This window comes from Meles meles, chromosome 7, assembly GCF_922984935.1.
Source record: "Meles meles chromosome 7, mMelMel3.1 paternal haplotype, whole genome shotgun sequence".
Taxonomy (NCBI): Eukaryota; Metazoa; Chordata; class Mammalia; order Carnivora; family Mustelidae; genus Meles; species Meles meles.
The window spans coordinates 14,490,390-14,515,795 of NC_060072.1; the positions used below are offsets into that span (position 1 = coordinate 14,490,390).

General features: G+C 46.2%; 1 protein-coding gene across 2 annotated transcripts in view; it reads left to right on the forward strand.

Moving 5' to 3' along the window:
• Positions 1–25,406, forward strand: part of BPIFC (BPI fold containing family C) — a 42,251-nt gene that overhangs the window by 10,912 nt on the left and 5,933 nt on the right. For both annotated transcript variants that reach the window (XM_046012531.1, XM_046012530.1), the window contains 10 exons: positions 908–1,028; positions 4,993–5,121; positions 6,300–6,455; positions 6,583–6,646; positions 8,690–8,750; positions 10,281–10,372; positions 11,779–11,955; positions 13,312–13,365; positions 14,341–14,511; positions 15,154–15,221. In XM_046012531.1, coding sequence (XP_045868487.1) covers positions 908–1,028; positions 4,993–5,121; positions 6,300–6,455; positions 6,583–6,646; positions 8,690–8,750; positions 10,281–10,372; positions 11,779–11,955; positions 13,312–13,365; positions 14,341–14,511; positions 15,154–15,221 — 1,093 coding nt within the window. The remainder of the gene's footprint in view (positions 1–907; positions 1,029–4,992; positions 5,122–6,299; positions 6,456–6,582; positions 6,647–8,689; positions 8,751–10,280; positions 10,373–11,778; positions 11,956–13,311; positions 13,366–14,340; positions 14,512–15,153; positions 15,222–25,406) is intronic.

Below are 25,406 nucleotides of genomic sequence, written 5' to 3' on the forward strand. Positions count from 1 at the left end.
GTGTCCTGTGGTGGTACCATGTAAAGACAGATGTATTCCTGAATTGCACAAAAGCGGGGCTTAATAACTTTTTGGAGTCCTGGGATCCTTTGAGAATCTGGTGTGAATGTGGAGCCTCTCCTCTGAAAAATGACACACGGATGCACATGGGCACACGTCCTACTCACAGTCTTTTTCTAGGATTTCAGGAGGGGTAAGACAGCCCAACAGCCCCACGGTACCTCAGGCCAAAAATATCTAAACTGAAAGAATCTAGAGGAGGGACGCCTGGGTGGCTCAGTCAGTTGGGCTGCCTTCGGCTCAGGTCGTGATCTCAGGGTCCTGGGATCAAACCCTGCGTCAGGCTCTCTGCCAGTGGGGAGTCTACTTCTCCCTCTGCCCCCTCCCCACTCATACTCCCTCTCTCTCTCTCTCTTTCTAATAAATAGATAAAACATTTTTAAAAAATAAAGAATCTAGGGAAAAGGAGAGAACATGGAGTAACTTTTTAATAAGGCAAGAATTCTGGAGCCAAACCCCCCAGATTTGACTATGGGACCCCCCAGTTCTTTGCTTTGTGCCATAGGTGAGAATTCATGTCTTTGAGGTTCGGTCTGTTCATCTGTAAAATGTGGATAATGGTAATATTTTGTACTTCTATCAGAGCGCTCTGTAGTAGTACCCTTTAGCTTTGGCTCCATATGAGAATCTCTCATGCTGTTAGTTCTGGGGTCCTGGTGTCTTCCTTAGCCTCTCTGAGGATCAGTGCTTTCGTCTGTGAAACACGGACAGTAGCACCCCCTTTTCGGGTTGCTGCTTTCTAAGTTTCTAAGAGCGGGCCTCACTCAGTAAAGTTCATGTGTGTGTTTAAGGCAGTAGGCCACTGCCGTCTTCGTCATTATCAGTGACTGCTCTCTTTCCTTCATAGGCGTTCTAGCTGGGATGGAGATGATTGAGCAAATGGTTAAGGAAAAAAATATCCCGGACCTAGAAGGTTCTGAATCTCTGGAATTTCTGAAGGTTGATTATGTGAACTACAATTTTTCAAAGTAAGTAGAAGAGTATTTTTAGCAAGTGAAATTATTCTTTAAAATGTTCGGGTTGTGGCTATGCCCCTCGGTGTTCTGGTGTAACACCAGGGACCTGCAGTGTAGAATTTAACCCATCTTTGGTAAAGGGCTTATCAGGTGAATGACCTCAGGAAAGAGGGGTCACAATGCTGACAAAGAGCGGAGGATTGGGGTCAGAACAGGGTCCAAGTCGTACCCCTACTGCACAGTAGTTGTGGCGCCTGGTGAATCTGCTCAGAGTCTCGATGTCCTTGCCTCTTTCCTAAAAGGAGAACTCCTTGCCCCTTGAATAAGAAGAGAAATTTTTACTGATCCCATTGCTGCCTCCACCCCCTAAACCTAGATACAGGATTCAGTCACAGTTTCAAAACCAAATCTACCCTCAGCAAGGCTTCCCTTACTTTAGTGACGCGTAGCTGAGATATCAGAGGTTACAGAAATGGGCCACAAAGAAGAAGGTGGAAAGAAAGAGTAGAGGGTGGTTCAGTCAGTTAAGTGTCTGACTCTTGATCTCCACTTGGGTCTTGATCTCAGCGTCATGAGTTCAAGCCCCACATTAAAAAAAGAAAAAAAAGAAAAGAAAGGATAGCGGGATCCTATGGAAGCCCCACAGTTTTATCTGAACCCAGCCTTTTTGTATTTCTCTGCCCCACCATCCTCAGTTCTGGCTTCTGTCCTCACGTTTGTCTCGTAGGTCAATATGGCCACTGCAGCTCAGCCATCAAACCCATATTCCAGTCCCAAGAATAAGTAAGAGGACTCCATAATGGATGGATTTTACTTAATCTTATGATCATACTTATTATTATTAGCAAGAGAGACTGGAAAATTCATTTTCCAAGTAGATATCTTTGTCATCCTGAACAAATTCAGGGATTCAGAAGGAGGAGGAATGGATGTTCAGACAGCAGCTGGCAGTCTCTGTCATAGTTGCCAACAAAAGCCCCAAAGTGGGGTGCCTGGGTGGCACAGTGGGTTAAGCCTCTGCCTTCCGCTCAGGTCATGATCCCAGGGTCCTGGGATTGAGCCCCGTGTCGGGCTCTCTGCTCAGTGGGGAGCCTGCTTCTCCCTCCCCCCTCTGCTTGCTTCTCTGCCTACTTGTGATCTCTCTCTCTCTCCATCAAATAAATAAATAAAACCTTAAAAAAAAAAAAAAAAGCCCCAAAGCGCAGTACAGGGAGAGGACATCATTGTCAGTTTCAGCTCAATCTTGAAGGTAAAGCAGAGAATCAGGATTTTATAAGGAATTATCTGTGATTCACAATTTGCCCCCAAGGCTTTATCAATCCAGTGATAACTCCCTGCTGCTCTAACCCTTTGGAGTAATACTTTCCCTGTTATCAAGGATACCATTCTATAAAACCATGAGTTTTTTGGGGGGTTTTGGGAGGATGTGGAGAAGAATGTGATCTAGGAAAAACTAGCAAATGCTCTAGTTGTTAATAGAGGCAGCCATTCAACAAGTATTTTTTTGAGTACCTACTACGTGCTAAAGCTTTGTTCTACGCATAGGGGATATTGTAGTGAGGGACACAGATATCCCCTGCCCTTAATGTCCAATAAGAGAGACGGACATTATATGTTTACAAAGCGAATTATTTAGTTACAGTGACGATAGCACCCCAGCAGAAAAATCCAGAGTTAAACATGTATTATGAAGTGTAGGTGAAGATTGCTAACGGGAGTCGAGAAACGGGACAAGACTCTTTGACCTGTGCTGCCCACACAGGAGCCTCGTGTGGCCACTGGGCACTGGAAACGGGAGTCATGCGACGAAGGCACTGAACCTTTACTTATTTGGTTTGAATTAATTTAAAAATAAAAAATGGTACTCAAGTCAGTTATTGAGAAGCTTTTAGGTATGTATGGAACAATTGGAGTACAAAAATGCACTTTTTTGGTTGATAATTTTATCCAATCTAAATATAGGGCAAGGATTTCTAATGAAATTCAATGTCCATACTGAGTCATATTATGAATGTAAAAAAAAAAAAAAGACCATATATTGAAGACTTATTTTGAAAAATAGAAAACAAAATATCCCATCAATAATTTTTATATTGATTATGTGTTGAAATGATACTATTTTAGATGTATTGGGTTAAGTAAAAAAATATTAATATAACCACTCTCACCTGTTTCTTTTCCCTTTTTTAAATGTGGTTACTAGATTTTTAATTATATATGTGGCTCATATACCATTTCTATTAGAGCTATTTTAGCAGGTTATTTACAAGGACTTTTTTTTTAAGATTTTATTTATTTATTTGACAGAGATCACAGTAGGCAGAGAGACAGAGAGAGAGGAGGAAGCAGGCTCCCTGCTGAGCAGAGAGCCCGATGCGGGGCTCGATCCCAGTACCCTGGGATCATGACCTGAGCCGAAGGCAGAGGCTTTAACCCACTGAGCCACCCAGGCGCCCCAACAAGGACTTTTTTTTAATGCATGCCCTTCGACCTACCAATCCCACTTCTCAGCATCCTTACTAGAAAGATACACACGAACAGCATGTATGAGGATGTTCTGTATAGCATTGTTTATAGCAGAGAAATAGCGGGAAATGACCTAGATGTCCATCAACAAAGAAATTATTTTCTTTAATGATATATCCATAGCTTGACTACAAAGAATGCATTAGATCTATATGTATCGAACTGAAAATATTTCCAAGATCTGTTAAATGAACATCTTCTCCCCATAGTGGGACTGAGTGTATGACAAAGACACGTGGGAAAGGATACAAAGTAGAAGAAATAGTCAATAAGATTTTTGTTATCAGCTATCACATTTACGTTTTATGTTTTTCTTAATCTTAGTTCATAACAATGCCTCCCACGCCGCAGTTATAAGCAGATGATCTCATTTTGTCTTCTCGACCTACCCATGAGTAACCCTTCCCCTGGGTGACTAACTGAAAGAGATTAGTGTCTTACCCCGGGTTGCACGGCTAGCCCAAAACTCAGCTGCAAGTCAGGGGTCCTTTGCATAATACAAGTAGTGGCGTAGCCTACTGGCTAGGAACCATCTGAGACAGATTGAGGAGGGCTCCAGGTCTGGTTCTACCGCTTGTGTATGACTTCAGCCACATTCCTTATCTTCTCATCTCTGGATTGCAGATTGCAAAACCAGCAACAACCTCATGGGATTATTGTGGGGATTAAAAGGAGCTAATGCATATAAAGTGCTTACCACAGTGCCTGGCAGGGAGCAATCACTTAGCACATGAGCTGCCGACCTATATGGATTCCATGCAGCCCATTGCTTCCTGCCTACTGTTGACGGCTCAGACAGTCCTAGGGGAAGTAAAAGTCTAAATTTCTAAACCAGGGAAGATACTGTCCACATAGATGGCATCTAGGAATAGGAGGAAGGCACCCTTGTCATTGTCCCAGTGATGGGGGGGAGGGGGCTCTGGTGGCATTTAGTTGGCAAATAAGCCATGTACCCTGAGATGTGTATAACAGTCCTCTATACCAAATAGTTGTCCCATCCAAAATAGTAATATCCCCCCCCACCCCGAGAAACACTGGAGCAGCTGAAGGGAAAAACCATGATGGCAGTGTTGTACATCATACTGTCTTTAATGAAGCTAAAGAAGTTATTTTCAAATTTGTGTCTATACTTGCTCATTTCCCCCTCAATTAGACACCAGGGGCTTCTTGGCAAATGTTAAAGGGGAATTAGAAGGCAGTGCTCAGAGGAGCCTAGGGGGCTCAGTCAGTTAAGTATCTGACTCTTGATCTTAGGGTTATGAGTTCAAAAAAAAAAAGAAGAAGAAGAAGAAGAAGGCAGTGCCCAGAGACAGCTCCTCTGACCTGAGGTTCCTTCCTCCATAGGAATTCATTATTGCTTTTGGGAGTTCCACAAACCTCCTCTATGATGTTGTCTTACTTAGAGATGCGCTAGAAGACATGGGCTAATCTCTCTGTTTTTGTTTTACAGCATAAAAATCCATGCCTTCTCATTTCCAAATACTTCATTAGCCTTTGTGCCTGGGGTGGGAGTCAAGGCCCTGACCAACCACGGCACCACCAACATCAGCACCGACTGGGAAGTCAAGTCTCCGCTCTTGTAAGTGTTCCTCTCCAAGCTGCTGCGGCTGTTCTGGGGAGGAATGGAACGAAATGGAAAGGACATAAATTAGGGGTGCCTGGGTGGCTGGTGTTTTTGACGTTAGGCTCCTTTCCCCACCACTAACAATCTTTCTCAAGAGCACCGTTTTTCAGGAGAGATTTACATCGGGATATCTCTGCTGGGGGCTGGGCAGGGGAGAGTGGGAGTCTGAAAAGCATCCTTCCCTTAAAGGCAGAGCAAAGTGTCATTTAAGACTTCCTAAGAGCTGGGAATCCCTGACCGCTGGAGCAACGGACGTGTGCTCAACATTTTAGACCTTCAGTGAGTCACTGTGTGTTCTTGGGCCGTTCCACACACTTCCCCATCCTTGGGGCAACTGATGGGAAATGGGCCTTCCTACCTCACAAGGAGATTAGAGGATAATAGTCAGCGGGAGCCCAATTCTCTCCCTACCAAAAGGCCTTTGCACACTCTCAGGGAAAGGAGGGATCAAATTCTAATCATACTCAAAGACCACCTACTGCGTGGAAGTCACGGTCATGGGATAATGTTTAGGTCTACCCTGGTTAGTTCCCCAGAAAGCGCATCTACTCATCCACTTGGTCATTCAACAACCATTTATCGAGTGCCAACCAAGGACCATTTATCCCCATCTCAAGAACTCTACGCTTGTACACTGTAAAGAAATGGTATATTTATTCTCCCATAAGTAACATAGGTTCAGGGATTCATTCATTTCTTTGCTGACTCATCAGCCACATATTAAGTGCTTATGCTATGTGGTCCTCCTGGGGGTATGGACACGAATAGCACACACTCCAGTCCCTCAAAGAGTTCACAGACTGCATCTGGTGTCCCGTCCCCATCTGTGCTCATCCAAAGTAAGGCTACTGCATGTTCTCTGTCCACACAAGCATTGTACATGAATGGTGCTTAATACGTGCTCCGCCACTATGGGGACCAGAGCACCCAGGATAAAAATGCTAAGCTAAAGCTGTCCCCATCTGCATATTCATTGCTTCCTTGTTTGGTAAATGCTCAGCACCTACTCTGCTCCTACTGGTTGGTGACAAAGGTCCTTCCCTCTAGGAGCTTAGAGACTGTAGGTAGTCAAAGAAATGACCCATCTCACCCCTGCCCAGGCCTGGGTAACCTCTCACTTTTTCTCTCAACAGCCAAGACACAGGAGGAGCTGATCTGTTTCTCTCTGGCGTCTTCTTCACCGGAATCATTGTCCTGGCCCGCAACAACTTTGGTCACCCAATCATGAAGCTCCAAGACTGTTATGCCCAAGTGAGCCATGCCCACGTGTCATTTTCCGGAGAACTCAGGTGAGCAATAGCATCATGCTGGGCAGTTGCTGGTCTGGAACCGGATTACCCAGCAGGGCCTAAGGAGGTTCACCACCGGCAGATTCGGTTCCTGAATTAAGCCCGTTTTTTTCTCTTTTCTCCCCAGTGTCCTATACAACTCCTTTGCTGAACCCATGGAGAAACCCATTTTAAAGAACTTAAATGAAATGGTAAGTCTTTAGAGGTGATGCAACCACAGTAAAATGCTCAGCAGTTCTGCCATGTTTTACCCAATTCTTAGTCAATAAACCTTTATTGAGCACCTGTTGTATGCCAGGCATCATCCAAGGCACTTTCACACACATTATCCTTTGCACCTTACTATGTTTCGCCAGTGCCCACTATGGGCCAAACAGTGTGGTAGGTGTTGGGGATGCAGGAATGAATGAAACAGTATTCCCTCCCTCAAGTGCTCAGCACAGGATGGGCAAACAACCAACACGGGTTTATTTATTGCGCACCTACTGTGTGCCCAGCATGAAGCTACAGGCTGTTGGGGATATAAAATAGGAATAAACTTATTATGTTTTTAGGTAAACCCAACTCAGGCTTGTGGAACAATGACTAAATGAGTATTTGAATTTAATACATAATTACATGATCATTAGACTGAACCAAAGGGATTCAGGGAAGTGGAAAGATTCAGTCAAAAGAGCCTGAAAGTCTCCTGCGGGATATTTTTAGAGGATGCAGGACTTGAACTGGGCCTTGAGGAATGAGTACAATTTTGACAGGTAAGGAATGGGAGAGAAGAAAGGATGTTTCCAAGAAACAGTATAAGTTAAGATAACTTCCATAGTTATAAGTGTCTCGATTCCAGAACATGGCGTTTGAGGAAGGGGAGAGATAGAACTGGCTGTGTGCCCTCTTTCCAGTCCAGGCCACACCATTACTGGACGCTTTACCCATATCTGGGGGGAGACAAGGAGAAGGATGAGGAGGATGGGAAATGAGAGGATGGAAAGGTATCTGGAAACCTCCATCCCCCTCCTGCCTGGCAGGCATTAGGTGCTTGATGAATGTCCGTGAGGAAATCAACGTGCAAATGCATTCGGCAGCTTTCTGAGGAGCTTGCCCAGCTGGTCAGGTCACTCCGAGGTTGCTCGGGCTTTCTCCAGGCTCACATGGCAGGTGCTGAGCGCCAGCGCACAGGCGTGCCAGAGAGTGACAGGGAAAGCCCTGTCAGCTTGGGGACCCCACACTCGCCATCGCTCCTCTGCTGGAAACCAGGCGTGGTTCTCTGACCTCAGACAGGAAGCCACTAGCTAAGTTTGCCTGGAGTGTGTACAGGCCTTAGAGACATGGTAGTCCCTCTGTGCCACGGGAAAACAGAAAAAAGTGCTCAGACCACAACTAGCTGGATTCCGAGTCCCAGTTAGGTAACCCCTGGCAACCCACTAAAGCTCTCCAGACATCGTTGTTCCCATCTGTGAAGGGCGGACAGTGGTGCCCACGTCTCAGCACTGTCCTGAGGCCAAAATGGGGTTAAAGCAGCACAGCTGACATTTACTGAATGCTTGCTGTGTGCCGGGCGGCCTTACGTGGATTACTTCTGCTTCAGCTCCCAACAGCATGATGAAGTAGATACAATTATCGTCCCCTTGTTGCAAGTGAGGAAAGAGAACAGACTACAAATCTCGTGCCAAGGGAGTTAACCCTAGGCGGCCAGGCTCCCAAGCCTCTGCTAGTAACCGCCACGCCAAGTGCTTAGCACATGCCTGACACACGGTGGCCCACTCATGTTGGCACTCATCCTCCTTCCTAAATTCAAGCTCGAGTCCAAGTCAAGATCGCTTTTCTAACTCCGAAAGGGGTTCTGATCTAACAGATGTCTCACGACTGGGCTCTCGGGCCAGCCGAGTGGGACAGCGAGGGCCCCAGCTTGCACCCAGAGGTAGTGGCGTCCCCACAGCCGGGAAATGCCCAGCAGCAGGTCTTCAGGGGTGACCGCACCAGAAAGAGAAGCCAGGGGCTCATTCTTTCACGGGGCTGACTGGGTGTAGTCCCGGTTGCTCCCAAGTTTAGCCCGCATTCCATGACATGGCACGCATACACACAGAGTGTGGGGTCCATAGGCATCAGTGAATTTGAGGGAAGGTCCTGGTGACCAAAGGGAGAATGGCTTCTAACCAGAAGGACTTGGCTGGCAGGGTCTAGACCCCTAAATAGTGCAATGTGGTAACCTGCAATTTTTTTATTCTTTTTATGGCCAGCTCTGTCCCATTATCATGAGTGAGGTGGGAGCCCTGAACGCCAACCTCAGCATGCTGGAGGGTGAGTCCTCGGGCTGCCTCTTCGGGACGGTCCTCTTCCTGCCTTCAGACTCTGGTGCTCTGCCGGCTGGCTTTTCAACGTAAGACAGGCCAGCTCTCCTACCTGCTTTACCCGCTGCAAACTAGAGCCAAGGGAAACGCCCGCTCTCGCACGAAATCCATCCTCTTCAGGATGATTCATGCTAATCTCAACCAAGTTAGCCCCTTCCTCCCCCTGTTCTAGCCCCTTCGGTGGCTCCTTGCTGCCTCAGGATCAAGTCCAAATGCCTTCACATGGACTACAAGACCTGCCCCCCATGCTCAGGCTCAGCACACCCCTTTCAGCCTCATCTTGTCCCTTTCTCTGCTCCAGCCATCAAACTGCTTCTGCTGCCCCCACACCCTTTGCTGGGCTCATGCTGCCCTCCCTGCCTAGCAGAGCTCCCCCCCCATTTATTCAAATAGATGTGTATTGAATTCCTATTTCTTTACCAGCACTGCGTTAAGCCCTGAGGGGTCCAGTCCCTTCCACTTCTTACCCCTGCGCCATCCCTTGTCCCGTCCACTCCTCATTATCATTTAAAATGGGCAGGTCCTGCTCCCTTCACAGCATGGTGATGGGATCTGTTCAGACTGAATTTGAAAGCATTTTAAAAATGATAATGACATGGGACCGTACTGTTCCCTCACCTTGGCAAGTCCCTTTGTCTCTTCTGGTTGCTTACCACCGTCTGTGGAATAAAGCAGCCTGGTGTGCAAGAGGAGAAGGCATGCTACTCAGATGTTTTGCTCTAGAGCAGGGAGGAGGTCTTCATATCACAGAGCATGTGGTGCTGGTCAGGAAAGCGGCTCTCCCAGGCTGGGTCAGACTCCCGAGCACTGCACTCCTGAGCATACAACCTGCCTCAGACTCTGAAATTTTGCCTCCTGCAAACCCCGCCTACCATCCCGGGGGTCCCTAGCCTCCTGCTGTGCTCTGAAAATGATGGTACAAAGAATGAATTGAATTAATAGACTCTGCATGAGAATTTTCTTGGCCTGCTTAACTTAGGGAATTTTATTCCTGTCTGCCTGTCTCTCAACATTTCTTTTTAAAAATTACTTCTAATTATAACAGTAATACATACTCACTGTAAAAAATTAAAGTTCTAACTATATAGAGGGCTATAACATAGAACTTGAAAGTGTCTCATTACACCAACCTAATGTATGTGGTTTAATATTAATACATGACTTTGTCTAATTTTCTTTTCTAAAAAGTATGTATGCATTGTGCTTGAATGTGTGTGTGTCTATACATGAAAGGCTAAAAACAAAATGTTATTGAAGTTTCCCTCAGTATAATGTGATTAAGGGTTTTTACTTTCTTCTTTTGACTTACCTACTTATCCCAGGTTTTGAAAAGTGAGCATGTATTACTTACGAAATAAGAATGATTGTTATTTTAAACAACAAAGAATTAAAATTATTTTGCTCTGTATAGATAATAGTCAGATGCTATACTATACCTTTAATAAATATGAGTTTTCATTTTTATTTGTTTGTTATTTAGTTTTAACCAAGATTGACAACTATACTCTCCTGGACTACTCCCTAATCAGTTCTCCGGAGATTACTGAGAATTACATGGAGCTGAATTTGAAGGTAACTTTATTGTCACCAAATTCCCATCCTGGCTATCAACAGCCCATATTCGAAGAGCAAATATTCTGTGCAGAAGGAAATATCACTAAACACCCTTCAAATAATTTAATGTCCTTTCAAGCAATTTCCTCATGCTTGTGTTCTTTCAAAAGATCCTTCAACAGTTTCTTGATTGGTAAATGAAGGTTTGGATTTGCCTAACATACGACTGCCTTCCTCAAGGAAAGTATCAGGATGACTGTGTCTGTGGGGTCAGGTCTGGGGCTAAGAGGCAGCAGGAAGAGGGGCTCAACCCATCAGCAGATAGTACATATGGACACTCCTGTTCCTGTCCGGTCAGCCAGTTTAACTGAGGGCTGTCGACCTCTTGACCTCCGTCAGGGCCATTTGCACATGAAAATGGTATTTGCTGATTCTGGAAAAGAGATTGTCTTTACATTTAGTTTTGCCTCACGGTTAGTATCCTTTTTTTTTTAAGTGCATATTGACTTATATATATATATATATATATATATATATTTTTTTTTTTTTTAAGATTTTATTTATTTAGGGGCTCCTGGGTAGCTCAATCATTAAGCATCTGCTTTTGGCTCAGGTCATGATCCCAGGGTCCTGGGATTGAGCCCTACATCAGGCTCCCTGCTCAGCGGGAAGACTGCTTCTCCCTCCCCCTCTGCCTGCTGCTCCCCTCTGTGCTCTCTCTGTCAAATGTTTTTTTTTTAATATTTTATTTATTTATTTATTAGAGAAAGACAGCGAGCATAAGCTGGGGGAAGGCGGGGTGGAGATGGAGAAGCAGACTCTCTGCTGAGCAGGGAGCCCAGATGGATGCGGGGCTCGATCCCAGGACTCTGGGATCATGACCTGAGCCAAAGGCAGACACTTAACCAACTGAGCCACCCAGGTGCCCCTGACTTATATTTCAATCACTTCGAGTCTTTCAAATCAGTTAAATGTTACTCAAGACAATTTGTAATAATATCCTATAGCCTCTGAGGGCAGCATCAGGAATGCGTGGGAAATGGCTTTAACTCACTGAGAGTCCCGGGTCCTTCTGAGGCTTTCTATGACACCCCAGAGGCTCAGCAGCCACAGAGTTCGAAGGTCAAGGGTTTGGCATCTCTACATGCCCCTCAGGAACTATGCAGAGCTGTGTGTCCAGTTAAAATACACCTGCCTTCTGAGGAAAGGTTACACCCCAGGGTGGACCGTCCGCATACGCTCAAGAACTCATCAGAGCTGCCAGACCATTGTCACTGGTCAAGGAGTCAGAAGGCCCTGTTGTGTTTTAACCTCTACTGAGTTTCTGGTATTTTTCTGATTCTGAATGAGCAGGTCCACCTTCTCAGTGCTGTATACCCGAGTCTTGACCTGATACCCTGATCTTTCTCTCTGTTTTCCCACAGGGCGTATTCTACCCCCTGGACAACCTCAGTGACCCCCCCTTCTCGTCAGTTCCTTTTGCGCTGCCAGAACGCCATGACTCTATGCTCTATATTGGAATCTCCGAGTTTTTCTTCAAATCCGCATCCTTTGCCTACTTTACAGCTGGGGCCTTCGATGTCACTCTCTCCATGAAAGAGGTAAGGAGAGTTCATGGATGGAACAATCAGTACCAGCATTTCGTCTTATTATAAGTAGCCTATTATGGGAATTTTTTGTCACAGTTTCTATTTCCTGGTCCCTTTTAGACTGTCAAACCTAGCAGGTCATGAGGGGATTGTAAACTGAAAGCTTTTAGTAGCTGGGGAGTTGTTGAGTTTCTAGGTCTGCTAATTTCAGTTGTGTAGGATACCAGGCCTCTGTTCTAGGTTGATCTTAAGTAATGCCAGGACTTCCCTCCACCACTTATGACCTGTGACTTTTGGCATCTTCAGTGTATTTAACTTCTCTGTGCCAGAGTGTCATCATTTAGACAATGGGAATAATAATTCCATACTCATAAGGTCGATATGGACATTAGAGAGGTTTAAATATACGGAAAGCATTCATGCCTAGCACAGAGGAAGTGTTCTTTATGTGTTGCTTACCATCATCATCATCACCATGCCTGGTTTAATGCCAGCACAAATATTTCTCCTGCTGGTAATTGCAGCTGAGTTATCTACAATGACCACTAAGAGGACACATACTCGTGGATTCTCTTGGCCATGCCCCTCCCTTTCATGATGAGAACATTCTCTCCAGCCAACCAACAACTTTTATTAAGCATCCCCTATTAATCTTTTCATTCCATGGGTCTTAGTTATACAAGTGGTTCTAAAACTTGGGTTCAAAATACTAGATATGGCAGCACCAGTGACCGTAGACTGCCGAGAATTAGAGAAATATAGCTTCAGATTCGGAAAACATTCATTTGTGAAGATAAATTACTTAAGTATCCTTCAGTAATCTCTGAAGAGGTGGGCAATATATACAAGGGTTCTTGTTAACCACTGTAGGATGGTTATGCATGGATCATACGTGTGTGGCCTATACAGTATTGCCAAGGTTAAAGGCACTTACTGAAAAGGAAGGTACTTCCTGTGTGACCTTGGGCAAGTAACTTCACTTCTTTGAGCCTCAGACTTCTTATGCTATAAAATTATAGGCCAGGGATGCCTAGGTGGCTCAGTGGGTTAAGCCTCTGCTTTCGGCTCGGGTAGTGATCCCAGGGTGCTGGGATCGAGCCCCACATCGGGCTCTCTGCTCGGCAGGGAGCCTGCTTCCCCCTCTCTCTCTGCCTGCTGCTCTGCCTCCTTGTGATCTCTCTCTCTCTATCAAATAAATAAAAATTAAAAATAAAAAATAAATTAAAATGATGGGCCACTATTAAACACTAATTGTTTGTTGGTGTAACAACTTCATGATTCATAAAAATATAAGGAAAGCTAGGTTTTCCCCTGAAAAGAGAACCCGGGTAAAAATCTTACAGTAACATGGTGATCTTGATTTTCCAGATTTCCAACCATTTGGTTCAAAACTCTCAAGGCCTTGGCAACGTGCTCTCCCGGGTGAGTACTGAGGGTCTGACTCCTTGGTAGTGTATCTGGATTCACGGCAGTTACTTCTGGAAAATTTGTGGGTTCTCTCTATTCCTTTTTGGTCCAAACCTGAGTCCATCTTTCCATTCTGAAGAGATTTTTTTTTCTTTTTTCGGTAAGATTTATTTATTTTAGAGAGAGTGAGCATAAGCGGCAGGGGAGGGGCAGAGGGAGAGTCTTAAGCAGACTTGGCGATGAGAGCCAGCCCGATGCAGGGCTTGACCTCACCACCCTGAGATGGCGACCTGAGCCAAAACCAAGAGTCAAATGTCTGACTGACTCTGCACCTGCGGGCCCCCAGATTTTTTTTTCTTTTAATAAAATAGCCACAGATATTTACTAAACAAGCTATTATTAAAGGCATCATAAGTTTACAAAACAAATCAACTGTCCCTGCCCTAAGTGTCCACCACACATTTGAATTAATAAGCTTCAATGGGAAATGGGGGAATAGTGCCCATGTCTGTGCCTTTAGTGAAGTGACTCTTAATGTCATGCCTCTCAGCCCCTGAATATTGGACACAGTGTCCTGAAAGGCTCAGGTTTGCTCTTGAGGACAGAGAGATGCTCACGGAGCTTCCTGATTCTAGAGCAAGGACCTGGAGACACACCTAGATTTGAATCCCAGTTCTTTCATGTATCCATCTGGAAGTGAAGGGAATTATTTAACCAGAGGCTCATGTCTTCAGCTGTGAAATGGAGATTCTGATAGAACCCGGCCACGGGGATTTTGTGAAGAATAAACCAGACAATTCAGACAAGCTCAGTGAATGTCAGCCATTACTATTATTTGTCTTGTGTGCGGTGGTGGTTTAATTGCCCAAGAGCTTTGTTTCTATTCTGACCGCATGACGTAAAGTTTAATCACCCAGGCCACCCCAAACATGTGATTTCCCCTCATTAACTCACCTCCCTGGTCTCCACTTCTTTCCTTGGACTTTGCAGATCGCAGAGATCTACATCCTGTCCCAGCCCTTCATGGTACGGGTCATGGCAACGGAGCCTCCTGCGATCAGTCTGCAGCCGGGTAACCTCACCCTGGACATCCCTGCCTCCATCGTGCTCCTCGCCCAGACCAAGAACTCAACCGTGGAACCCATCGTGTCCATGGACTTTGTAAGGCCTGTGGGGGCAGGAGGGCAGCCTGGGGAGACCAGTCCCGTTCCCACAGCGGCCCACTGACCAGCAGTGCTCTGCTCAGTGTCTGGGGGTGTGAGGTCTGATTCGTCAGTTAGTGGTGAGGACAGGGGTGGGACGGGGTAGGGGCAGTGGGGGGGCTGGTGCTCATACCCCCTACATGGTAAAAGAGCTCTCCCCCTCTGCTCCCTGCGTGCCCTTCCCTCATTGATCACTGACTTTCTTTTGTTTTTCCCCAAAATAAGTCAGTCAGGCGGAATTCAAGGTTATTTGAGCAGATGGAGGCCAAACACAACCCAATGGAAAGGGATAAATACAGTGAGTCGACGTGAAATGTCACACACACACACACACACACGTACACACGCACACACGCACACACACAGTACATGGAGAAGAGCCGTGAGGAAAAAATAGAGTAATTTAAGGGAGATTCTTAAAAAGTCTTTATAGTTAGTTTCCCTGCCCACAAGAGCACATTTTCAGAGCTGCTTCTTCCCAGTATCTCTAGCAATAAGAGGGAAAGTGGAGCTTCTGGTATTTCCAGTATAAGAAATTGTATCTGTGGCCAAAATAGACAGACTCACTCCTCTTAGTAACGAACGCTTTTGTCGTCTGCAGGTTGCTAGCACCAGCGTTGGCCTGGTTATCTTGGGACAAAGACTGGTCTGCTCATTATCTCTGAACAGGTAAGTTTAATTGATTTGACTGTTGAAAACCTTAGCAGTAAGTGATTCAGCAGACCACAGAGACAAAGCGAACTTTAGCAGAACAGGGGAAGTTACCACCGGATAGAACATGAATCACTTAGGTACTCCTCTTGGCATGATCCCGATGATGTCAGACTACCAGCTTCACTAAAACTTTGTTGTGGAGCCTTTCTTCCTCCTCCCATTAGATAATGTTCAGATAAAATGGGCAGCCGAAGTGTAAGTATAGTTCCGTGATATAAATTCACATTCTAATGGTACCATGATATAAATTAAAGACCCTCCTCAACAATTCCAGGTAGCGTGCTGTGAGGAAAGAGGTTGAGGAATAAAGTGTCAAATCCCTGGTCTCTGGTTGCTTAACCAGGAGCAAGTCTGGGAACCTCGTTGTGCCTCGGTCTCCTTGTCTGTAAAATACTGAAGTTGGGCCGGGTCCTCTCTGAGGTAGGTGCAGGCTCTGACACCCTGACCCCTTACTAGACCATAGAGTTTAACAAAACCACACCCCATGGCCTAGCTGGTTCTCCAGTGAACTCCACGTGCTGTGGAAGGGGTCAGGCAGGTCACGTGGGTAGACTGGACAGTGATTGCCCTTGAGAAGAACCATCCGCAAAGCCCGTTTTCCTCGGCCCTGTGAGGCCGACAGCCGGAGCTATGAATGAGACGACCTGGGGGGAGAGGTAATGCTATTCAGAATGACCAGATGGCTCAGATGAAACCCACGGAAGGGGGAAGAAATGCTATACAAAGGCCAGAGAAAGCAGAGTCGAGAAAGAACAGGAAACCAGCAGAGGGGAAAAGTAAGTCAATCACCGTAAGTCAGCGGATGGTTGTGAAGGCTACTGCAGGCGCACAGAAGGTGCTCTCAGCAAAACCGTATTAAATGGGACAAACGGAATGCAAAACCGCACAAACACAGCAGTCAGCTGTGTAAAATAGCTTTCCATCTGGACGAGGAAGTGAATCACAAATGAAGAGTGCTATTAGGATACAGGATTGAGTGAGTTTTTCCTCCTTAAAATTATCTCCGTAACTATATTGTTTTCCCAATAAAAGGAACAATGACCAAAAAAAAAAAAAAAAAAAAAAAAGAGGTAGTATGGTTTCCCAGAAAGGAAAGATTTCAAGAAGGCTTTATTACTTTCTACCCAGCTCTACAACACGGGACTGATTTCCCCATTAGTCTCAGCAGGCACAGAGCCTAGAGCCCATGAATACTTTAGGGACCCGTGAAAACATTTTAGTGTATTTTTAAAATAATTTAAAAATTAATACAATCCAGGCTGGATTCTACTTATCTTTACAACAATATAGTCTTAAAATACAATTTTTAGTATTTTTTATGGAGGGTTGCCTCAGGGCCCCGGAAATCATACTGTGGCCCACCCTGCACAAGGTCAAGGCCGATGAAACTCTAAACCTTGATGGGTCATCTTGGAAATGACAGTTTTAACAATTGAGAGGATGGAAGCCAGAGAGCAGGAGAGGAGGAGGGAAAGGGAGGCCGGTGAGAGATAGGCAGCATCAGAGCGAGGCCGGAAGGGAAAGGAGAGAATTTGTGATGCAGTTTGCCGGAGCAGCCCTACCACGAGCACCCTCCATCTGCAGCCTGAGGACAGCGCTGATAGGAAAGGGGGCTGGAAATCTGGAGGGACGTGGGAGAAGGGAGGCAGGGCCGCTGACTGAGGCAGCAAGCTCTTGAGAAGGGAGAAAGCACGTGTGCACTCGAGCTGGGCCTTGGTTCACGGGCAGGATGGAAGGAAGGACTTAGTGAGGATAGGGCTTCAGGCTTGCAGGCTGGTGGGAGAGACCTGAAGGAGCAGAGAGACTAGGTCCCCTTCTCAGCTTCGGCTGGGCGGACTCTCCTCTCCAGCGATCCTCCCAGTAAGAAATGGCATGTTCAGAGGGTGTTGGGTTTATGTTCGAGAGTAACTGCAAAAATGATTGCAACCTGCTCAGTTCACATCACCCAAAGAAACGCGCGGATCCGTTCTCCAGCTTCCTGCAGCCCACAGGCGTGCTTTGACCTGGTGAACACAAGCTCAGATTAAGACTCCTGCCTTCCTGGGGTCTCCTTCAGATTCTCGTGCTGGGGAGGTTTCCTGGGGCCTTAGTGGGGTCTGAGCAGGACCAGCTATCCAACTTGCAAGGCCCATTGCAAAATCAGAATGGGGAGCCCCTGGTTCAGAATCTTACGAAGAATTTCAAGATGGAGACAGCAGGGCTTTGAACCAAGTGTGGGGCCCCTCTGAGCAAGGCCATGTCATGCTGCACAGGTCACCGGGGGTGGCTCCTGCTGGGGGTGCTATGGCGGACCTCGGGCAGGAGGAGGATGAAGGGTAAGGTGGATAGGCCAGGCATCACTCAGTCCCAAGGCGGCTCGTGTGAGACCTTGGAGAAACAGAGGCTGTACTGAAGGGGCGTCTTCCCCGTGGCCGCAGGAATGGCCACCCCACCTCCCACACGACTGCCCCAGCCAGCAACCGCCACTCCCGGTTCCACAAGCGCTGCTCTTCCAGACCTACGGCCTGCTGTGGTCTTGGGTGAGGTCAGAGACGCACAGTGCGGAGAGGTGTAAGGGGGGTGGGGATCAGTGAAGCATCCCCGAGAAAACCCTGGGAAACGGGGTCTCCAAATTAGGCTCCCAGAATACTAACCCCCGAAACACTTTTCTAAACATCCCCTGCCTGAATGTGTCTCTCTCTGGAGCTGCTCACAGCTGGCTACAGAGACAGGAGATAGAGAAACCAAGCCAAATCCAGGTGTGGTGAGTTGAAAGACGAGGTGAGCTCATAGGCTTTAGAGTCAAGACTAGCTGGTTCAGATCCCTGCCCGGCCATTCATTAGCTGTGGGGCCTCAGGCAAGTTACTTAGCCTCTCTGGGCCTCCATTTCCTTCTCTATAAAATGAGGCTATAATACAATCCACTTCAGGGGGTTACTGTAAGGAATACATGAGTTAATTACATGTAAAGTGCATGTTAAGTGTTCAGGAAGGTTGACTATGGCTATTACTTAAAATTTGGGGCTGGCCTCATCCCGGGGAAGAAGGTGCTCCATTGTACAAGATCCTCGTAAGAGTTCCCGTAGTCAGAAAAACCCTGTTCAGGAAACACCTCATTCCCGTGTCTCCCGCCCAGTGATAGTTATTAGAGAAAGTGCCTTTTGTCCTAGTATTTATGACTACTTTATTATTGAGTCTTTGCTGTCTTCTGGTCCCGTGCCAAGAACTTCACACATATCATTTCATTTAAACCGCACAACCCTGGATCTCCAGGGCCTGGCACGGTCTTCAATCGACATCTGTAGCTTCAGTGAACAGACCCGGAGGTCGCTCATTATCCCGGTTTTACATTTATAGAGGTCAACTAACTTGCTCGCATCACAGAGCTATTGAATGGCAGACCCAGAACTTGAACCTGGGTGCGTAGTTTTCACAGCCTTGGGTGTTCACTTACGACATTATACTGCCTTTGATGCGGAACATGGCCAAGACTTAGACGACTGAGACGGTGAACACCCTTGCCCAGAAGAGGAAACCCATCAGCTCAGAGTCACATGGAACTAAAGCAGGCAGCGTGTCCTTTCTCAGTGTGAAGATTTGACAGAGGAAGAGAAGCCACAGGCAGAAGGTGACCTGTGATGGAAGAAGCGCACGGCCCTTTGCACACAGCCACCTTGAGAAATGAAGGGAAGGAAAAAATGAAAGCAAAAGCAAGGAGTACGAGTAATCACGGTGACCTCGATGGGGATGTCTCATTACGAACACAGCCCTGTAGTCAGGCGTTTCTGATTTTAAATTCTGCCTCTGTCGCTTGGCAGCCGTGTGACCCTGGGCAAGTCAGGCAACCTCTCTAAAATATCAGTTTCCTCATCAGCAAAACAGGACACCTATTCACAGAGCTGTTTTATGGGGAGACGAGGTAATGTCTAAAAAGCACGATGTTCTGCACGCAATCAGTGCTCAAGAAATATTAGTGACTACCAGCAGTAGAGTTTTTTTTTAAAGATTTTATTTATTTGACAGACAGAGATCACAAGTAGGCAGAGAGGCAGGCAGAGGGAGAGGAGGAAGCAGGCTCCCTGCTGAGCAGAGAGGCCTTTGTGGGGCTCGATCCCAGAATCCTGGGATCATGACCTGAGCTGAGGGCAGAGGCTTTAACCCACTGAGCCACCCAGGCGCCCCAGTAGAGTTTTATTTTCTTTCCCCCTTTTGGGATCAAACTTTAACCAAATAAGAGGGAGAAATTGATCCCAAGAGACATGACAGGTCAGGATGGCCTTAAAAGCCTTAGAGTTGGCCCTCCGAGTCCTAAACCAGATTCGTACTGGTCTATCCACAATGGAAACTTTTGTTCCAAATAGAGTTCCGTCGGGAGGTAACCCCAATGCAGGCTGATCCATATACTAGACATTTCTGAGACCAAAGTAAATAACACTTTCCCTTTTTTCGCCGCCATACAGATGACTGAATTTTAACGCCCCCTTTAAAAAATTTTTTTAAAGATTTTATTTATTTGAGAGAGAGAGCATGAGGAGGGAGGAGGAACAGAGGGAGAGGGAGAAGCAGACTCCTGGCTGAGCAGAGAACTGGACGTGGGGTTCAAATCTCAGGACCCCAGGATCATGACCTGAGCTAAAGGCAGACACAACTGACTGAGCCACCCAGGTGCCCCTTTAAGCTTACAAAGCTCAAGGCAATCCAATATACAGTATCGTTGGACCATTTAGAACTCTGGAACAATTTTGACATTGCCGCAAGTGAGGCATCGGACACTCCCAAACTGCGCTCCACACCAGTGACATTAGCACGTGCACGCACACACACACACACACACACAAACTACAACCCCTCCCAGGCAACACCTTCAGAGAATGCAAAGCTGAGTACAAGCACATAGAAACCCCACCCAGCCCTACTCTCCGCAGCTTGGGCGATAAGCATTTCCCAATGTGAGTCATCTGGAAAGAAACCCAGAAAGGAAAACAGGTCTGGGAAGAATGGCTTCAGTTTCTGTCAGAACAGTGCTTTAGACAGGTCATCAGAGCTCAGGCTTTGCACCCGGGCTGACCGCCATCTCCACCCTCCCTCTGAGCTACCGTGGAAGCCGGCGCACAGGAATGCCACAATGCGAGGCTCCTGTCAGAGGAGGAAAAACAAATGACTTCTCCCAGACTTGTTGGGGGAATTTCGAAGCTGCAGAAGGCAGTGAAGATAAAACACTGGGGAACTCTTCCTCATCAAGAGGGTCCTTTAATACTGGAATGGGCTCAACACATTCCTCACATGAAAACCTTTCATCTTTGGGGGCACCGGGGTGGCACAGTCAATTAGGCATCTTGGTTTCAGCTCTGGTCATGACCTCATGGTTGTGAGATCCAGCCTCATATCAGGCTTCACACTCGGCGAGGCATCTGCTTGGGATTTTCTCTCCCTCTGCCCCTCCCGCTCATCCTCTCTCTAAAACAAATAAATCTTGGGGGGAAAAAAAGCCTTTCAGCATGGATTAAATCCACAGCCTGGGGTTGTCAAGCACTTTGACTACCTTCCAAGCAAGCCAATCTTCCCTCTCATAACTCCCTAAAATGAACATTCTGCTTTAGACCGGCCCCCTTCAAAGCCACCCCAATTCCAATAAACACTTCCCCACCCACCCTTTACTCATTTATCTGTAATCCATTCCGTGAGAATTTCTTGAGCACTGATTATGTGCTCTACACTGTTCTTGATACAGATAATAGAGAAAGGCAAATGTTTCTACCTCCCAGATCAGGAGCTTGCAGGAGAAACACTCAGATTAAGAGGCAAAAACTGGGTGCTGAGGAAAATGGTGGCGTGCTTCTCTCAAAGGGCAGGGTTTTTTTGTTTTGTTTTGTTTTAAGATTATTTGTTTATTTATTTGTCAGAGAGAGAGAGAGATCGCACAACCAGGCAGAGGCAGGGAGAGAGAGAAGCAGGTTCCCTGCCAAGCAAGGAGCCCGATGCAGGACTCAATCCCAGGATCCTGGGATCATGACCTGAGCCGAAGGCAGCAGCTTAACCGACCAAGCCACCCAGGCGTCCCTCAAAGGGCAGTTTTATTCCCCACCCTCATATCTTACACACACACACACACACACACACACACACACACCCCTACCTCCAACCCATGCTGGTTTCTTCACCGTTTCATACATTCTTAGAATTCCTGCAGCAAGTCAGTGTAAACCCACAAAGGAGCACTGAAGACAAGCTGTTTTATATTATTCTGCAAATCCTTCCTCTACACGCAGCTTCTGTCTGTCCATCATAAATATAATTAACGTTCTTCCCATTGCCTAGAGCATTACTGAGCACAGAAGGAGTTCTTAGGAAACCTCTTGGGCTGCCCGTCTTTTCTTCATACTGCAGCCAGAGTGATCTTTCCAAAACGCAGACATCATCTCCGTTTTTAGAAACCTTCCATAGGGGCACCTGGGTGGCTCAGTGGGTTAAACCTCTGCCTTCGGCTCAGGTCATGATCCCAGAGTTCTGGGATCAAGCCCTGGATGGGGCTCTCTGCTCAGCAGGGAGCCTGCTTCCTCCTCTCTCTCTCTCTCTCTCTGCCTGCCTCTCTGCCTACTTGTGATCTCTCCCTCTCTGCCAAATAAACAAAGTCTTAAAAAAAAAAACCTTCCATAGATTCCTTGCTCTTAAGATAAATATCAAACTTTTAGCATAGCCTCTGATATCTTAAGAAAAATATCAGAATTTTACCACTAATGTCTGCCTCTCGAGCACTCTCTTCCTAGCCTCTGTTCCCTCCACAGGGCCTTTGCAACCTCCACCAGACCCTTCCCTCTTCCTTCCCCAATTTGCCTTATTAATCTCGCTTACCCCTCATATGTCAGCTCTCAAGGACGTATTTCCTTCCTCGGAAACTTTCCTGCACCTGCCAGTTTAGATAGCGTTCCTCTCTCATTGGCCTCAGTGAACGTTTTCTTTCCTTCAGAGCATTTATCTCAATCTGTCATTAAACCTTCACCAGTGGGCTTATTTGATTACTGTGTGCCTCCCCACGAGGCTTAAACTCCGTGCGAGCAGTGGCTGTGTTTGGTTTAACTCACAGTGGTGATCTCCAGCACCTGCCGCACGGCTGACGTGTATTAGGTGTTCAATAAGTATCTGCTGGACAGACGACTGGGTGAACACGAACTGCCTTAATGTGCCATGCTCTGGACTCAGTCAGGTTCACAGCCAGAGGACACAGAGATAAACAATTACTATGCAGTACTGAGTGCAAGGTGTGATGTTTGATATCTGCCATGGCCACAGGGTTGGAGAAGCGGCGTTGTGAGTGCCTGTGCCCTGATCTACTTGAACTCCATTATGCTGTATTTGCTGTTGACCCAGATCATGCCCCCACCACCATCTGACAGGCTTAAGTGCTTGTACTTTTGTTCTGGTTTTCAGTCAGGAGGGTAAACCTTCTCCAAAACTTTGTGAGTAAGCTATGCTTTCTCTATGTCTGCAAAGTAGGGCTACTTGAGCTTCCTTTTTCCCCACGAACTCCGTGGTTCTGTAATAAAATTAGTTCCTAGTAGTTGTGCTTTAAGAAACAGGTTGGGGGCGGGGGGGGCGGGGGGGGGGGGAGGAAGGAAACAGGTTAGGGGCTCGGTTTGAGGATGAAAGGTCAACAGACTGAACTCCGTCGCCACCTAGTGGTCACGGTTGAGCTTGCGTGTTTCTCAGAACCAGAAACCTAGAGCTTGCCCTTTCCTCCACCTGGATTTCTACTGGCCTAGATTTCTGAACTGAACCTACATCAGAAAAAGCTGTGTGGCCAAGGGGAAGCATCCCCCTCACATTTCTCCAGCAGTACCTTCAAAGTGTTGTTCAACTGTTCAGCTTCCTTCTTTTAAAGATACCCTAAGGATTCTGGTCCTCACTTTCCACTGAGCTCAGTTTGAACCGCCGTGCCGCCAATGCCATCTCTGATCCTTGTCAGATTTAACTGTCTCTGGTTCTTACTCTTATGTTTCCTGATTATCGGCCAATATCATGTGAATATGAATTAAGTTTTGATTCAGTGTTGAGACCTAATTCATATTCACATGATATTGGCTGATAATAAGCAAACTTACCTCTTCCATTAATATCTATCTGCTCCTTAAACGTAATAACAAAGGTGCCTGGAAGAGGTAACACCTGAGTTAAATCTTAAACAATGAAAAGAAGTTAACCAGTCAACAAGACAGGGGAGGGGCAATTTCAGAAAGAGGGAACAGTATGAGCAAAAAGCATGGAGACCAGAGGTATCACGGAATATGCAAGGAAATACTTTGCAGTTGTTTTAAGATCATTATGACCTTATCTACTCTAATTTTTAATAATCCAGCCCCAAATATATTGCACATATTCAAATGCATTCCACATGAAACATAATTTAAACTTAACCATGAGTGGAGTTGAGTTAAAGTGACTAGTCACCTTAATGTTAACTTGTTGTGGGCATGTATTAATTTTCATTTTTCGGGATATTTTTGTTAGGTGTTTTGAAGCCAATACATTTTTTAACCTCAGATACATAGTGCCTCGTTAATAAAATAGCATAGCGGTGCCCAGGTGGCTTAGTCGCTTCAGTGTCCTACTCTTGATCGCAGCTCAAGTCCCAATCTCAAGGTCATGAGTTCAAGCCCAGCATTGGGCTCCAGGCTGAATGTGGAGCCTACTTAAGAAAATAAAATAAAATAATAAATAAACCAGCATAGCACTAACCAGTTCAGGGTTCTTGAGTATAATACTCAGGGTAGAGAATGAAAAGAAGGGAGAGTAAACAGGTAACCGGACACCAAAATACAGAAAGGCTTGGGTACAACCTAAGTGACTTGGACTCAGGCCATTAAAGAATTCTGAACGGGAGCGTGTCCTCTTCAGACATGCTTGCCATATAGCTCACTCTGGGAATGGTGTGGAGGACAGATTGGAGAAGACCAAGACTGGAGACTGGGGGAGCCATTTGAAGGCTGATGCAGGAGGCGTCTGGGTGGCTCAGTCAGTTACGTGTCTGCCTTCGACTCAGGTCATGATCCCAGAACCCCAGAGTCCCGGGATCAGCGGAGAGTCTATGCCTCCTTCTCCCCTTCACCCCACTTACGTACATTCTCTTTCTCTCTCTCTCAAATAAATAAATAAAATATTTTTTTAAGTTTCTAAAAAGAAGAAGGCTGATGCAGAAGTAAGGCTCTACACTTGGGCAAAAGTGAGCCATGGAAGGACAGGAGGGAAAGGGAAGTGAGGAATGATGCTACAGTGGAAGGGAGGTTTGGGTTGGGCATCAAGAGAGCTGAGTTTTGGTCCTAAATCTGCCATTAATTGGACCTCAGTTTCCCCATCTGTGAAATGAAAGGATCCTCCCCGTTGACTACCACTGCTTCATCTTACTATGTCTGACAAATCAAGTGTGTGTTCTGGGAGTTCAGACCCAGAAGTCCTGAAGACTATTTCTCCCATCCCAGTACTGAGCAAGCCCCACTCTACTTAGCTCCAGAGATCAGATGAGACGAGGCACATTCGGGGTGGTATGGCTGGAGACCGAAAATTATTTCTTAAGATTCTTCTTGGTGCATAAACAATGAATTCTGGAACACTGAAAAAAATTAAAATTTTTAAAAAGAAGAAAAAAAAAGGAGAAAAATTCTTCCACCTTCAAGTTGCCAACAGTAAGTCCTGTATAGCAAACGCATTTGGGGAACCCATCCTGGTTACAAATCCAAGCCTTCTGCTAGAAAGCTCTGCTTCTTAAGCAGCAAATATCAGGTAAAGATGTACTAGAACACCAGTCTGTGTGGTTTTTTTAAAATAGTGACTTATGGGGCACCTGGGTGGCTCAGTTGGTTGGGCAGCTGCCTTTAGCTCGGGTCGCGATCCCGGTGTCCTGGGACCGAGCCCCATGTTGGGCTCCCTGCTCAGCCGGGAGCCTGCTTCTCCTGCTCCCTCTGCTTGCTGCTCTCCTTGCTTATGCTCTCTCACTCTCTCTCTCTCTCTCTGTCAAATAAATGAATAAAATCTTTAAAAAAATAAAAAATAAATAAAATAGTGGCTTATAGATCTTTAAAAAAATAAATCCCCTTTCCTTTTTGTTCCTTTCTATTGAAAGGGTTTTGTTTTTTTTTTAGATTTTATTTATTTATTTGACAGAGGGAA